This window comes from Natator depressus, chromosome 10 (assembly GCF_965152275.1).
Source record: "Natator depressus isolate rNatDep1 chromosome 10, rNatDep2.hap1, whole genome shotgun sequence".
In the NCBI taxonomy this organism is placed as follows: Eukaryota; Metazoa; Chordata; order Testudines; family Cheloniidae; genus Natator; species Natator depressus.
In genome coordinates, this window is record NC_134243.1 from 72,016,787 (window position 1) to 72,034,103 (window position 17,317).

The 17,317-nt window shown below is 46.3% G+C and overlaps 1 protein-coding gene across 1 annotated transcript in view; it reads right to left on the minus strand.

The window, feature by feature from the left end:
- RGMA (repulsive guidance molecule BMP co-receptor a) overlaps positions 1-16,892 on the minus strand; it is a 35,323-nt gene extending 18,431 nt beyond the window's left edge. The window contains exons 1-2 of the mRNA XM_074966508.1: positions 16,623-16,892; positions 7,228-7,343 (exon numbers count right to left, since the gene is read on the minus strand). Coding sequence (XP_074822609.1) covers positions 7,228-7,343; positions 16,623-16,636 — 130 coding nt within the window. The 5' untranslated portion in view covers positions 16,637-16,892. The remainder of the gene's footprint in view (positions 1-7,227; positions 7,344-16,622) is intronic.
- Positions 16,893-17,317: the final 425 nt, after the last annotated feature.

Genomic DNA, 17,317 nt, shown 5'->3' on the forward strand with positions numbered 1-17,317 from the left:
CTAGTCCCCACAGCAGCTGGAAGCAAGTTTCCCAACCTGGGTAGGCAGACCGTGCTAACACGTCTGGAGCTAGCATGCTAAAAATAGCAGCGTGGGTCTTGCAGTTCTCAAGCCTACGGAGTCAGGTGGGCTTGAGCCCCGCTGGTGTGAGTCTTGTCTACCCAGGTCTTGTCACTCCCAGCTGCAGGGTAGACATAGCCAACTGAGCCTCCTGTGTGAGATGCTGCTCCAAGAATTACGGGCAAAACTTGAAAAGGTGAACGTCACAGCTTGGAAATAGGTGTTCCTAAGAAATGAGATCACTAACCGGGCTGAAAAATGATCGGGGCATTTACATTTGAAGCCACAAAGAGCCACAGATCCACCCCTCCTTCACTGTTAAACTTCTTGAGACTCAGGATCAGGGTTCAGTGTTTCTCTTGCAACAGATACTGCTAACAGCTAAATGAAGGTAGCCTGGTGTCCAAGAGATCACAGGTTCTATTCTTTGGTCTGCCACTGACTCACTGTAGATGAGGCCCCATGCCTCAGTTTCCTCACCTGTAAAATGGTGTTAGGGAAACTTAGATCTATGGGTGAGAAACAGTGGCCAGGAATACTGGTGTGTCATCACAGCAAGCACGAAATCTTGAAAGCCAGGCTTGCTTGGCAGGTAAGGGAAGAAGGGTTGCTTTCACAACACCAACAGGTCATCCAAGATCTCCACTGCTTAATAAAGGTGGGTAAAGCACTGTTTATAGGTGAGAAAACTGAGGCCCAGAGCAGTGAAATGACCACCCAAAGCCACTCAGTGACAAAACGGGGAATTCACAACAAAGCTTTCCAACTCCTAGTTCCCTCCTCTAACCAGGAGACTCAGCGCCCTTCTCAATACGCCCGGATGGGACTTTGTATCCAGCTCCATCAAAAAGGAGCAGACAAATCCATTCAGGCTCTGCCAGCAGCTTGGACTCTTAGATCATTTGTCCATTGCAGTTCCTTTGCCCTTCACCTTTAAGGTGGGATTCCAGAGTCACTTACAATATCCATTTTCCCACCTCCGAGTTTGATAAGCCATTGGGATGAGCCAGGCGTGAGACCTTTCTCCATGAGGCTCAGGCTCACAGCTGAGCCATGGTTGTTTTCACACCAACAGCGTTTTGCCCAGGCCTTGTTCTGTTCAGACTGTGTTACAGGCACAACCCCTCACCACAGCTGTATGACTGTTGTCAGGCCTGGTGAGCAGATCCTCTGCCTTTCAATATCTTGTGAGAGGATGGTGCAGACAGTGCCATGAAGGCTGCTGTGGGAAAGCGCTTTGCACGAGAGGTGTGTGTTTTCTCTAGGAATAATCTGCCCCACCACTTTCTTCTGAAATTTCAACCCTTCAACACTTGGCTAAATGAGATGCAAAAATCAGGAGACAGAGAAAAGCCCCAAGCACATAAATCTGAACGAGGCAAATTTACACAATTAAACAGCCTGCCAAGAATTGCGGCATTTCAATTAGAGGCGTTGATTTGAGTGCAGGGTGTGGAGAGTCAGCTGCCTGTCTTTCACAGATGTCAGCTAGAACCTCGCACAACCTAGGGGGAATTCACACAAACACACATACAGCCCTGTGTCTTGCACTGTAGCCTCTTGCTGTCTCTGGGAGTCTGATGAGGGTGAGGAACAAATCTTTTAAGTAGATCTGTTTACAGGTACGCTGTCTCTCACCTCCCCACCCCGCCCTATACAACCCCATTCGCATACCACCAACCCAGCTGATACTCAACTTGTTCTATCTGACTCATACTGCAATGGAAATGATGCACGAAATCCATAAACCCTCCAAACACTATTGGCCCACCTAGATGTCAGTCCCTGATAGTCACTGGGTTATTTCTAAAAGATGCCCAATGCTGGAGCCGCTGGGCGCAAGTTCTAAATGTCTGAGAAGAAATGAAAAAAATCAAAACCAAATGTATCCCCCCGGCTCTCCACTCCCTGCTCATTCATCCATCCCCGCCCCCAGCAAACGCCTGTGAAGAGAGATGGGTTTTGTGTTGTGCCATAAAGGTCAGCAAACTCAGCTCTGTCAGAGTGCTGTGGGGAGCAAATTCCAGAGTCAGGGGTCCTCCAGCAGGAACACCCTGCCACATGCACTAGCCACTGAACCCCACGGGCATGTAGGGGATATCACATGACCTCACAGCCATGGTCGGGGTGGGGAAGGAAAGATGGGTTTCTCAGAACCCAGGCCATTTAACTGTAGGGCTTTGGAGACTGAAGCCAACAGCACTCAAAAGAGTCCAGAAAGCCAATATCTAACAGGAGGCTTACGCCACAGAGCCCCCTTCCTGGTGGGTTATGCCGCAGAACAGTCATGACTCAAGTGAAATGCATTATCTGTCCTACTCTCCACATATCATCACACATTTAGGGCCAAATCTGGCACCCATGAAAATAAATGGCAAAACTGCCATGGGATCAAGGCTGGGCCTTTCAGCTCCTCCAATAACCCAGCTGATGCTCCACCCAGAGGAACTCACTGATCTCGCCTCTGTAGAGACTTGCATTCTCCCTCCCCAAGTGCAGCTAGCTCCCTGTAGCCATGTGCAGGACATTAGACAGAGCTGCTCAGTCTGCACTTAGATGGCTACTTGTGCATAGGGAGCCAGCTTGTTCTTTTGCAGTAAAAGCCCTATGACTTCATCTAAGGGATGGCATCTGGTTTTGCAATTGGACATAATTCAATTCTCCCTCCTCACTACAGAAACTTCTGTGGGTGGAGCGGTGATTTTGTGAGCAAGATTGCACTTGAGTGCAAAGAAATCTGTAGATTACAACTGAAATCCCCGTTATTGTTATTACAGTTAATGCACAAAAAAAAAATGGCCCAGTTATGGGACTCCTGCTCTTAATTACAATATTTGTCAATTGTAGGTTACAAAGCCTTTTAAAAGCATTTATGAGTGAATTTAGTCCTCATGAAAGAAAGGCACTAGCAGCCCGTAGAGCCAGGCTCAGTGTGGACAGGGCTCTGCCAATGCAACTCAATCCTGACCTGCAGCACCCCATATATTTCAATCCCAAATCCTCTGTCAGTGTCCATCAGTTCTCACTTGTAGCACTGCCTGCTATTCCAGTCCTGGGCTGCCAACACTGCCAAAACCACTCCATCCTGACACACACACACCCTGCAAACCCATGGCTGGTATGTCAGTCCTGGGTTCCCCACGCAGCTCCGCTGATGCACCTCAGTCCTGACTTGCAGCGCCTTCTGCTAGTCCAGTCCTGGGTCGTTTCCCCACAGTTCTGTCAAACAACAAAGCAAAAAAGAGCAAAACCTGCAGCATCCCCCTGCTCTTCTAGTCCTTGACACCGCCTCGGATCTGCCAATGCACCTCCAGGCTAACCCACAGCAACACCCCGATAATTCAAGTTCTGGGCCTGTGCTGAGATGAGACTGACAATTGTGTGCAACTGTGCCAAAGAGTTTGGTAATTTAAGTGATGTGTCCCTTAGGGATTCGGATGAGAAACCCTAAAACTTTTTGTCATTGTAGCTTGACCCAACATTTCAGCCCAGGTCTCCAGAGGCAGCAGGTTGGTGTAGAAACCCACTAAGCCCCCGGGTAAAGAAGTTTTTATGACTGCACAGCTCTATGATCACTTTTATGTGCACGTCTGACATGGTGCAGCTGTTCAGGCCACAGAAGAAGAAAACCTCAGCTGCTGCTATTATAAACCCAAAGTTCCCCATAACGTCTCCCGGTTCCTATTAACCAGGGGCTTGGAATTCAAGAGAGGCAATTCCCATGAAAAAAGCCCACACCATCTGCATTTAAAGACAAGGCACCTTCTTTTAGCCCCAGTATGATTCTCAGCGGCAGTCATACAAAACTCCCCATTCCAAATAAGAGACCCGCTTCAGCACAGCAAGAAACCTGTGAAGCCAAAATACTTCCATGTCTACATCTGAGTCCTGTCTCCATGATAACGCCTAACGCAAGAACCATCCCTGTGGCCACTCTGCCATATCTCCCCAGGACTGGGAATACTCCAAGTGCTGTCACTTTAAGGGTTTAGAAGGTGTTGTTTTAACAACCTCTAAGCCCCACTTCTCAGTTTCAGTTTAGTGCTGAGATCACATCCCTCACTGCCGCTAAGAGACAAAAGCCATTTATCAACCTATCTGATAAACCTCCAATAGGCTGGATCCTTATCTGGAATAAACCACACTGCCTGGATGGATTGGAGGCATTCATTCCCACTCCTTGGAGAAAGGGGCTTATTTACAGTTTGGGGACAGAAAATATCAAGGGGAACTGGATCGGCTTCTCAGCTAGACCCAAAAGCTACAGCAGCTTCCTACAGAGTGTGGTACAGGGGACAAACCCTGGAGTCCTTCCTTAGGCAAAACTCATAGGGCCAGATTTTCAATACAGTTCAGCTCCCATTTAGGCCCTGAAATACAGGGCTGGATTTTAACGAGAGCTGGGCACAGGGTGTGCTGAGTGCCACATATGTTACCCTAAGGGTCGCAAACGGGAGCTACTGGATACCGAGCACTTTTAGAAACAAGGCCCTAATAATGAGGGCTGAGCACTTGCAAATTGAGCCTTGAGAAATCTGGCCCCTAGACTCCTCCGTAGGAGATTTGCTTACGGAACAGGGAATAAAAAATGTCAGGCTTTGGTCAGACTCTCCCGCCGGCTGTTTTGTACCAGTGCAACTCCACAGTGGGGTTAGTCCTGAGCCATAATGGGGTGAGAGGAAAATCCTGCCCCAGGGTGCAAATGAGGAGGAACTCGGGGGTACGCCACGAGGGTCAAAGCACCGGGAGATCTGAATCCGGCCCGATGTTTCATAAAAAGCAAAAAAAAAAAATCAAGAAAAAGTGCAGGGCTTGGTGGGGCACTCAGCTCACACACTGAGCGCTCTGTTGGGCCAGGCTGGGAGCAGCGCTTGGCATGGCCCCTCTAACACAGGCTGTAACTTTCAGAAGCAGTTTTAAGACTCCATCAGGGTTATGCCACCCCTTTACCATGTGCTGCTGAGATGTGAATTCGCAGGAGGCAGAGTGGAGAGAAGGGGGGGAGACACCCAGGTGCAGACGCCCCCTTTTCTTCCTCCTACCTCGTGGACCCCTATTAAAATGCAGAGCGAGGGACAAGCATAATGAATGAGGAGTATGGTCTAGATTTGTGCCCAAACTCCTCTTAGCAGTTCACAGTGGGTCTTGATTACCCAGTTTTGCCAGTTCCTTGAAATATATTTGGCTGTTGAGGGGAGAATTCAAAACAAAACACAAACACACAGATCTAATATCAAGTTCTTTCTTGCATGGCAAACTCAGCCCCAGCACTTTGACTCAAAGGCTGCGTAAAGAACTTAAGCAACATGTATCAGATCTGATCAAAAACTCCCCACTTCTCTGCGTTCAGTTTTCTCGGGGCTAAAATAGCCCAATGACCAGGGAGATCTAGGTGGACATGTTGATCCTAATATTTCAACAAAGGGGTTTATTTTACTGTATCAGGGAGGTGGATAATTTATTTATTTATTGCATGTGTGAGAGAGACATCTTAGCTTAAGAGATTTAGATAGTGCCAAGGAAATGCACGGGCAATAGAAAAGGGAGAAATGTTATAAAAAATAAAACAGGGGATTTAACTTTAGGGCTTTTCTTTTTCTTCCCCCTTTCCCCCCCCATGAAAAAAAAAGGAGGTAAAGAAACTGGAGAGTTTTGGAAGGAACAAATCTGCCTCTGTGGAGTTGGTTTCCCCTCCCCCAACAAAAACAAGCACTCACCGCTTGAAGGAATTTGCAGGCACAGATCTGCCAAAAACATTGTGAAAAACTATGGGGGATTCATTGGAAACAGATGGCGTTTTCAGCTGTAATTCTGAAATTCTCTCCTTTTCTGACACAATACAAACAAACCGGGGTAAGGCGGAGGGTGGCCCTCAAATGTTATCAAACAGAAAGATTAGCAAGAGCTGCAAGTGTATGTCGGTGTGCGGTGCAGGGGGAAGCAGTAATGGGGGGCGCCAGGCTTTGGGAAGGGGGATCAGACCCTTGTGGGGCCATCTGACTTGCTTTTACCCTGTGACCGGGGCAACATCTTCCAACCCAGCTAAGTGAAGTTTTCTAACTGAGCAATGGCCCAGCAGAGGAGGCAGGCAGTGCTAAAAACCCAGCCAAGGCCAGGAGGGAATGTGTGGTGACCCCCTCCATCCCAAAGCTGTTCTGTCGGGTGTAGGAGGACTTGTGGCACCTTAGAGACTAACCAATTTATTTGAGCATAAGCTTTTGTGAGCTACAGCTCACTTCATCGGATGCAGACTGTGGAAAATACAGAAGATGTTTTTATACACACAGACCATGAAAAAAATGGGTGTTTATCACTACAAAAGGTTTTCTCTCCCCCCACCCCACTCTCCTGCTGGTATGCATCCGATGAAGTGAGCTGTAGCTCACGAAAGCTTATGCTCAAATAAATTGGTTAGTCTCTAAGGTGCCACAAGTACTCCTTTTCTTTTTGCGAATACAGACTAACACGGCTGTTACTCTGAAATCGGTTGGGTGTGTTACTCCAGTTTTATCACAGTGTAATTCCCTTGAAACAAATGAGGTCCAGCTGCCGTGAGGTAGCAGTGGATCAGGACCATTAATGTGTATGTCTGTGTGTATTTAAACATCCCTTCACATGGCCAGAGCTTGCATGAGTGCTAAACCTGACCCCCACATCCCAAATCACAGCTCAAGATTCAATCCCCAGTCACTGCCTTGCTTTTTAAAAGCCCAAGAAACATTTCAGACTTGAAGCCAACTTCTGTCGCTCCCCATGCAACCAGGCAATGGGCACAATCTGGCATTGAGTATAGATTTCCCTGGTCACTTTTTCCTTCTTCCACTGCACACGGCAAACCTAGCCTAGCCTGCCTCTGAGAGGGCAGGAGGGGAGATGTTTTCTGCCTCTTCAGAACAATGCTCTGATTGCATTAGCCACTGTGTAGCCACTCTGATCACCTCCCTCCTGGAGGGACAAGGCAGGTTTGGGTAGGCACCAGCGACAGACAGAATCAGAGATCAAGAAAGAAGAAATGTGGGCTGAAACCTCAGCCCCGCTAGCTTTTAAACATGTGGCGAACTGCTGCAAAGAGAGAGAGAGACAGAGAGGCCCCCGGACAGGGGGTAACTCAATCTGCCATCAAAGGCTTGATATGAAAAGTCTTCAACCCAAGGGGCTGTTGCTTACCTGCAGGGAAGATGCAGAGAAAGACAGGGAGGATTTGGAAGAATCCCAGGGCTGTGGATCCTGCCCCTCTCCCCATACCCATCCATCCAGCTCGAGCTTTAACCACTATCCTTTCCCTGGAAGAAGAGTTAAAAAAAAAAAAAGAGAGAGAGAGAGAGAGAGAAAGAGAAAGAAAGAAAAATAAAGGGAAAAAAATAAATCAATCGAAAGGAAGGAGAGAAACTGAAAAGAATCCCTCAGACCCCCAGCGAGCGAGTCTGTCTAGCTGGGCAGGGCAGGGAGCCCTAGCTGGCAGGCTCCAGTCGCCTCTGCACTGAAATTACACAGACTTTTTTTCTTCTTCTCTCTTTTCCCCTGTACAAAACAGCCAAAACCATCAATCATCCCCGCTGCCTTCCAATGTCTACTGAGCTCTTCCCTTCCTCCAGTCAGGAGCCAGCGTCTCCGCCTCCCAGGCCAGGCCGGCTCCTGTTACAGGCCAGCAGCGCACTGAGACAGGGGGTGGGAGAAGGAAAGAGGCGGAGGAATTAATTCATTCCATGCACTAGTCTCGAGTAATAAGAGAGAGAGAGAGAGAGAGGCTGGTTACACTAAAGAACTAACCACAGGAACCCCTAACCCCCAGCAGAACACCCCTCTGGAAAGAGAAACACACCCACATACTGGCTAGGCTGGACAGGCTTCCTTCTGCACTTACAGCGGGACTGACTGTACAAGTGACCGTGCTGGGTCCCGGATTTTGCTCCTGGCCATTTCACAGTTTGGTTTGCAAGTCACCAAAAACATTTTTTTTTTTTTCTAGCCGCCAGCAAGTGCCTGGGATCTGAAAATCGGGCAGGGTTTCCTCTGCCGCCTACTTAGTGAGACAGCCACACTGAGCACGGACACAGCACTTAGGTTTTCAAAAAGCTGCACAAAGGTTAAGTGGCGTAGCCCCCGGAAGGGAAGGGGAAGGATCAATTATACCTCCCTTGAAGTAAGGGGGAGACTGAGGCATGGAGGTCCGGCTCCTAAATCTCATTGAGGATCTGGGCCTGCAAGCTTACATAACTTAGCCAAGGTCACCCACTGAGTCTATGGCAGAGAAAGAGGACATAGGAGTTTCTGGCTCCCAGCCCTGTGCTCAGTCCACTAAAGGATGCTGTCACCCCTTGTCATTGGCAATGAGCATTCTGCCATCAAAAACCAGCTGACAGTTTGCTGTAGGCGTACGTGTTTCACAACAGAATCCAGCTCTTTCTTCCACAGCTGCATTAACAGGAGTGAAGTAAGCCCGTATGACTCAGAAACACACATGGAGCAGATTTCATAGCTTCATGTCATTAGTCTGATAGATGTTAGAAATGGAAATGCTCTATTAAGTCACTTAGTCGAGCTCCCAACCAATGAAGGATAGATCCCTATCATACATTTACTGGTGTTTTCTCAAGACCAATGTTAACTAGCCAACCAAATACTCTTCCGGAACTTCCATAGGATAACTATACTGCAGCCTAACAGATCTCACTGTCAAGAAGTTGTTGCTGATATTCTGCTTGTCCCTATCTATCTGGGAGAGTTTTACCCATTATACTGATATAGTCATACAGGTCTAGTTGTACCAGCGTAACCCCCCTGTGGATACTCTTATTCCAGTAAGAGTGATTTTCTTCAGTTTAGTTTATGTCACTTGGGAAGGGGTGGCTAAACCAAAGAAAGTCGCTCTTAAGAGTATCTCTGTAGGAGAATCATACCGTATAACTAGATTTGTTTAAATTCACTCCTTTGCTTACAGCAAAAACACTTTCCTTGAAGCAGGTTCAAACTACATTGAACGAAGGCCACTGTAATTCTGAACGAGAGCATCTGTACAGGGGTTTAATGCACTTTAACTTCACAATTTTAGTTAATTCATCCTAACTTTCCATGCCACTGTAATGCGGATGGGAAGGGTTTTTCCACTGATGCCGGTAATCCACTTCGACCTAGCTGTGTTTACAGTTGGGTTACCTCGACCTAACTACAGCTCACAGAGGGCAACATTTTTCACTGCCCAGAGTGATGTAGCTAGGTTGACCTAAGCTTTAGGTGTAGACCAGGCCTCAGCTTAACAAAAAATCCTGCCTGGGGTGAAGTGTAGAGGCTGCAATAAGATCTCATATTTTGAGAAGCAAATTCATCAAATATCTCCATTTGGCTATTGTGTTAAGTTGTGGGGTTTTGAGTTTCCAGTAATCCAAACAGCTGCGTGGGCTGAAACCATATGTGTAGTTGGTGGTGGTGATGGGGTGTTACTGCCCCCCCCCAAACTGCAAGCCTTGGGCAGGCATGGAATTTGCCTCCCTGTGTGCGGCCCTGTTGGCTTGACTGGAGCTGCCCCCCAAATACAGAAGTCAAACTACACCTATGGCTGAAACACTGGATTTTTATCCAGGCTGTACTAGGAATAAAGGTGAAGGTGATTCTGGGTGGAATCAAAAGAGCGCAGTTGCGAGCGAGGGGCCTTGCCCGCTTGACAAAAGGGCTGCAGCCGGTTGTGAGTTTGAACCAGCGCCATTTCCCTCTGTTCTGATCCTGGAGCCTGCACACTTGGATGCGCACAAAAGTCAATGCGAGGTTTGTGTGCAGAAGGGCTTCAGGATCAGCCTGAGCAGGGAAAGAGATTAAAAACAGACCCACATGAAGCTTCGGCCTTCAGGTCAGTGGCAACTGTGCTGCCAGAAAACAAATATCTGGTTCTACTGACTCCAATTTGCAACCTTCCCCTTTTCCCCCCCATGGCCCGTGGACACATTTCGGCTCAGCTGCATTAGGTATTGCACGTTTGACAGCTGTTTGTGCACAACTGAAGGCAGCCGCTTTCATTGGTGAAAACTACACATTGGTCTAAACAGACCCAAAATATGGATGTTTCTGAAATTCCACTCTGGATCCAGTTCCACATTTTGCAAATGACCTCTACCTTTGTAATGAGTTGAACCAAAGACCTGGATCACTAGCATCCCCAAATTGTTTGAAAATTTGGGATCTGAACTTTTTGCCTATGGGAGACAATCTAGGCGTCTAGCCTTTGAAATGAATTGGGAGGCGATACTGACTGCATTTTCCCTTATTTCTTTTCTTCCTAAAGCCTAAACGCTGTCGCCAACAAGGATCTCATGTTTTAGATTGCACCTTTCATCCTAAAGGATCCCTAAGTTTTTTACGAACAACACTTCATCCACCACAGAAATGCAGCCGCTGTGAGGTAGAACACAATAATGCTGTACAACAGCTTTGTACAGGGAGCAAAGAGGCATCCTCGATCTAGTGGGCTTCTGGGAATATGTAGGGTAGTAGAATATTGTGATCCGAACTGGAATTAGAACAGGATGCTAGAGCTAACACACCCTGGCTCCTGAATAAAAGTGTCCATAGGATTTAAATCAGTGCTAGCAGGCAGGATCTCTGGTTTATGTATCTCATGGAAGACAGGATGACCTGTGAAATACCACTCACCCTGGTGAGACTCCACCCTGTGTAGCCACAGTGGAGTGAGTTATGGACTAAGTGTTGCCTGACCCTCTAAGGGTCAAATGTATCCCTGATGTAACTCCATTGATTTCCATAGGCTCACAACCAGGATGAATTCAGTGCTAACTCTTTGGTTATGAAAGAAGGATCAGCTAATCAGAGGCTCCTACAATACCAAGGACAGGGGCCAAATCTACCCTTGAAGCCAATGACCTGATTCTGCTGCCACTGAAGCCAATGGAAATAGAACTGGGCCTTATAGGAATCATAGAATCATACAATATCAGGGTTGGAAGGGACCTCAGGAGGTCATCTAGTCCAACCCCCTGCTCAAAGCAGGACCAATCCCCAATTAAATCATCCCAGCCAGGGCTTTGTCAAGCCTGACCTTAAAAACTTCTAAGGAAGGAGATTCTACCACCTCCTTAGGTAACACATTCCAGTGTTTCACCACCCTCTTGGTGAAAAAGTTTTTCCTAATACCCCAGGAGCCCAGATTCACTGTCTTCTCCTAAATAGTCATCCTTCCTATCTACAGAGACCATCCTGTTTCATCTAATTATGTGTGTGTGTGTGTGTACATTACATACACATGCAACTTACAGAGAGGATGGAGAAACCATGGCCAGCTGTACAATCTTAGCCTATGCTGTTCTAAGTTAGACCATTCACTGCCATTGAGTCAATGGGGCTGAGTAACTGAATGAACTGAATAATTAGAACCATTAGGTTTAGCACTGATGCCTCCCCTTACAGCCTTTCCTAATGAATTTATTTGATATCTATAATTATACTGCTAAATAGTAAATATGGGCAATTTTGAAGACTTTCTGCTGCCTGTAGCTAGTGGTTAGACTAGGGGAACTATTCCTGGCTCTCACAAAACCTGACTGTGGCCTCTATCCACCAATCTATCTAACCACTATGAATTTATTTGCCATTCAGTTTAGCATCTAGGCACCTTAAGAAAATAACTTCACTGCTCTATGCCTCAGTTACCTCCTCACAGGGGCTGGGAAACTTAATCAATGGATGTTTGCCAAGTGCTTTGGGAGCCTGGGCTGAAAGTTTTCAGAGCACAATTCTGCTCCCACTGAATCCAATGGCAAAACTCTGATTAACTTCAATGAGTGAAGAAAATTGGGCCCCAAAACAGCAAGTATGATATAATCTTTTGTAACAGTGCATGGTATCATTTCAGTTCATGAACCACCATTTAATATCTAGGGCTATAAAAGCCTGTAGTTTATAAGCCTGGTATCAGATACTCATGTATTATCTACATTACGCATACATGGACATTTAAACAGCTACTGATGAGAGATTTTTGGAACTTTCTTATCACTTTCCCAGTGTTTCCATGCGATTAGGATGAACCCCAAATGTGTAGCTACCCAATGAAGGTGAATGAAGATGAGAGAGATGATGTGTGTATGGGCATGTCTCTAAACATAATGAGTGCTGGAGTATTTGGACTAGTAAACAGTTTTGGTGCCAAATATGAATACCATGAATAGTAAAAAATAACCAAATTATTCATCAATTTCAAAACTGGTTCGAAGGACTAATGCCAACCTCAAATCTAGAAGATTCCCATATCAGAAGATCCCCATGTTCCGACCAACCCCAAAGGACAGTGACTATCTGCCATGCAAAAAACTAGAGGGGATAGCACACAGCTCTGAAACAGACATATTTCTCCCATACCCATTTTGAAGGATCTCCCCATTGGCACAGGGTGACTATAGAGTAGCTCACTGGCTACCCCTTGCTGATTGGCCTTGCTTGTATTGTTGTTACCCCACCTTCCCTGCCTATTTGTTTGGCTGACTTCTTGTGTCTTGCTTTAAATTTAAGCTCTTTGGGACAGGGGCTGCTTTTTACTATATGTTCATATAGAGCCTAACCCAACAGGGCACTGTTCTGGGGGGCCTCTCGGTGCTGCTGCCATACACATAATTCTAATAACAGCCATTGAGGCATGAGGGTTCCCGGGATTACATGTGTTCAGGTTGGCTGGTGTGTTTCACTCATGCTCTGCAGAGAAAGAGCAGCTTTTCCTGACCTTTCCCGCCACAGGAATCTGAATATGAACGGTGCTTCTACATCATGTAGGGTGGCCAGATAGCAAGTGTGAAAAATAAAGGAGGGGTCTAGTTGCGTATATAAGACAAAGTCCCTAATATCAGGAGGTCCGGTCACCCTAACAACATGTATTGGGATTTGGTTTATACAACAGAATTCTGATCAATTCCAAAAGCCAATAGAAAAGGGGAGGGAAAGGGGCATTGACTCTTTGGAGAGAAAAAGGATCAATGAAACTCCGGGAAAGATTGACAAGTGATTTTAAAATGAACGTGCAAATCAAGCCAATGCTTGTGCTTTGGAGGATTCCCTTATTTTTTTAAAAAGCCCAGCAACTCTGTATCTTTCTTGCAGCAAGGATCCAAACCTTTAGAGGTTGCAAAATGGTTATTAGATGGAGAACATTGCAGTATTTTTTAAACAAGAACTGTCTGTACCCTACATTGAATTACCGCTACACTGCAGTCTCTCTCAAAATGTGGATGTGTGCAGTAACTCCCATTGGATTAGCATTTAGACCCTTAGACGTTAGGGAGCAGCTTTATATTACTGTGTGTTGTCCTAAGCTCTTGTGGCTGCTGGATAAGTGTCTCAAAATGCTGCTCTGCTAACATGTTTTCCTGCCCTGAAAAGTCTGTGTATAGCAACTAATAGGGAAGGTATTCTATTGCAGGCTTCATTAGTGCATTGGGCATGGTAGTGACAGTATCTTAATGGGGTAGGTCAGAGGAGATGGTATTTGAAAGAGGCTTTGAAGAGAAGCATGCAGGCTGACTATTGCTTGGCAAAGAGCAAAGAGGATTCTTCGTTTCAACAGCTGAGTTTCTGGTGCTTGGGCAATCTAAATATACATCTGCTTATATGGATCCTGGACTCAGTAGCCTGTCTCTTTAAAGGGACACTGTTAGGTGTCAGTTTTGGATTATTAAGATTTTATAATGCTACCACCAATAAATAAAATACTTTGCTTGTATACAGCACCTTCCATCCAAGAATCTCAAAGCCCTCTACAAATCAATTAAGCTTTTCAAAACCCCATGAGGAGGGTAAAGTTATTTTGGGACAGCTACATGAAGCAATCACCCAAAACAACTAGTGCAAATACAAGGGCTTGTCAATTCCTAATGCAATAATGATCCAGCTAGAGAGGGAGGAGGAATGTTTGAGAAATCCTTCATTCCTACCCGCAAAAGAAAGCAAAATGAGCTGGATATTTTCAATAGAATAAAGCTTGTCACGTCAACTTGTTTACAGTTGTAGTGGTGTGGTATTATAGAGACAGGGCATTATAGAGACAAGGTGGGCGAGGTAATATCTTTTATTGGACAAACTTCTCTTGGTGAAAGAGACAAGCTTTCGAGGTTGCACAGAGCTCTTCTTCAGGTCCTGAGTAAGCTCTGTGTAAACTCAAAAGCTTGTCTCTTTCACCAACAAAAGTTGGTCCAATCAAAGATGTTACTTCACCTCCCACCCCCACCTCCCCGTGTGACAGGTGACATTCAACTCCTTCCTCCCCCTAATTTGTTTGCAGCATATTGTGGGGCTGGGCTTGAATCTCACACATCACAGAATATAACCTTTCCTTGTTCTGATGTGTTTAGAAGGTTGGCTGGAATTCTTCTTCTGTATATTTAGTTCTCTGCAGGGAGCTCCGCCTTCATCCCCATCTCCTACCGGAGTAAATCCCAAACAACATTCCTATTGCATCTATTTCACATCTGAATGAACCTCTAATAAACAACTGGACTAATAGGTGGTCATGTCTGTGAGCAAGTTTCATGACTGTTGGTGAAATGTGCGTGGCTCAACTGAAAATCTGGGTAACTTCTAACTGCCAAAAAATAAACAGAAGGGATCTTCAACCCCCTTTTGACTTTCTGTCAGAACAGAGAGAAATCAATTTAGTATAACTGGACATTAATGCTGCCCCTTCTTTCCCAGCTGCTTCTAAAATTGACTTTTGTCTCTAGAAATTGCAAGAGTTCCTACAAATATATTTGTCTAATCTGCCTCTCCCCATCTAAACACGATGTCTAAGGACCTCTCCTAGATCTCGTCATTAAAAGGTAACAGGCCTTTCTGTGGAACAGCTGGGATGGAAATACCAATTTTTCTGAAGGCTAGATCGTCAATATACTGTGGCTGGAGAAAGTAGAAGGAGTTTAGGAGGGGCACAGAAGCAAGGAGGAGCCTGCTCTTTAAGGTGCCTTCTGACTTTATGTGGAAACACTGTACCTCCCACTTGGGTTGTTGAGTGTGGATTCCTGAAGATGATGCCTAGAAATGTGATCTACCACACCATGCCATTTCTGCTTTCAGTTATGAAATGGACAGTCTAGTAGATGTTGTCACTATGCATTTTTAAAAACTTTAAAAAACTACCTGAATATCTCCCAGGAAAATAAATCGTTACAAAAAATGAGGCTAGTAAAAATCCCAATGACCCCATCCCTCTGGATTTTCCAAACCCGTTATACTCCCTACAGAGGATGCAGTTGGATGAAGGCTGTATTTTTTGAGCAGGGAATAAGCACATGTGCGCTCTCCCGGGAATAAATAGAACTCGAAGCTCGTTTCTTCCCGCTAGGTGGCGCTGTTTTCCCTAAACAGTTTGCAAAAATAGCCAATTTATGAAATAAATGCAATCCAACGCTGCCTTAAACCACATGACATAACATCAGCTTACAAGCTCCCATTAAAATCTCAATTTGGGGAAACTGATTCTACCTCTGAGCAATGGCAATACAATTACTCCAACAGGCAGCAATCAAGAATCACATCAAAACAACACCAAACTTTCATCTCCCGCCTAAGAACAAGCACCTGTCTTGCAAACACGACATGATTTCCTTGACTACCTGTAACAACGGGCAAGTCCCTGGATGAAAACAACACTTAAAGAGGATGTTTTGCAACCTGGCTGGTGGTTTTAAAATGTCCTAACTCAAGGCTTTATTCTTCCATCCTGACACTGATTAATGCCTTATTACCCGCTGAAATCAGTGGGACTTTTTGTTGAGTAGGGTGTTACTCAGCACGAGTAACGGTAGCAGAATCTAGCCCTCTGAGATGAATGTAATGTTTGCTTTAGCCTATATAGCTATCCATCTCTCTCGGTACTTATTTGGCTCTCATTCGCATGGTATCTGAGTGCCCGGATAGCTGTCAAACTAGCTTGATCTTGAAAACATTCTGTATTTTTAAATCATAGTAGCTGGGGATAGGAAAACGTATCTACATATCGATCCTTCTGTGTTTTGCAATAAGGATGCCAGCTATGCCCCGGGAGCGAAACCCATTCCAAAAAAAAAAAAAAAAATGTTTCCATTTTGATCAGTGTTTTGCCATTAAGTTCACTTTTTCATTTAGATGGGAATAATTTGGCACAAGGACGCTGCAAGTCCGGGGGCAACCAGAAAAGAAAAGAAAGAAAGAAAGGACTCGTCTCTCTCTATCTCTCTACATGCACAGAGCATGCAATGAAGAAAAAGAACCAAAGCACAGAATAAGCATTTACAAATAGATAGAGAAACTCTACAGAGGATCAGAACGGAACGCCACGGACTCTCAGGCAGAAAGAACACCTGGTTAGGAAGCAAATCAAGAAGCAATTAGGGAGGGGAAGGGTGGGGGGTGGATATCATGCCGGAAAGAGAGTCCAGGTAGCAACCCCAAAGCAGGCTAAGAAGGAAGCAAGCAAAGGTGCAGAGGAATTCCTTGGGAGGGGGTGACCCTTTGTTGCAGGGAACAGACCCCAGGGGTTGGTGCCTTTCCCCTCCAATCCACTTTCCCCCAACCTCACCGGCTCTGGTGCTTACCTTATCGGCTGCATCAGCCCCTCCAGCCCGCTGGGGGGGAGGGTGTTAGTGGTAGGGAGGGGCAGGTGGACGCTGGCAGGACCGGGAGGGGGGAGATGGTGGGATTGTCCGCAGCAGGGCAACCCCCCCTCCCTTCCCAAAGAGCCCCCCCTGTAGGGTTAAGAGCTCGCCACTCTCTTCAGCAGCAGGACAGGGAGAGCAGCATCTTCCTCTCCAGCTGCATGTCTGCGAGAGACTGGCTGAGCCAGGGCAGGGTGTGAAAGGAAAGTGATTTCCCAAGCAGATCACTCAGCCTGGGAGATAAAACGAAGCAGACAGACAGGCAGGCACAACAGCCCCCCCCCCCCCGCCCCTTCTGCAAAGCTCTCCGTGTGCTGGTGTGAGAAGGTTAGTTAGCATGCAAAAGGGGGGATGGAAAACAGGCAGCTCAGTGCAAGGCGAGGAGCAGGGGGTGAGAGCTGGTCTGTGGGTGTGCGCCCCAGTGATCCACAATCACAGGGATGGGAGTGAGGGGTGGTCAGCAGAAGAAAGAAAGTAATTAACAGTGGACAGGAAATTAGGGTGCAGGTGAACAAACGGGGGAAGTGAATACACACGACCCTGCCCGCCCAGGGTTCATTCCTGTAGGGTTTAGATCTGGCACCTTTCCATTTCTGCCCTGAACTAGTTAGGATTGTCCACCTGCAGCTCAGAGG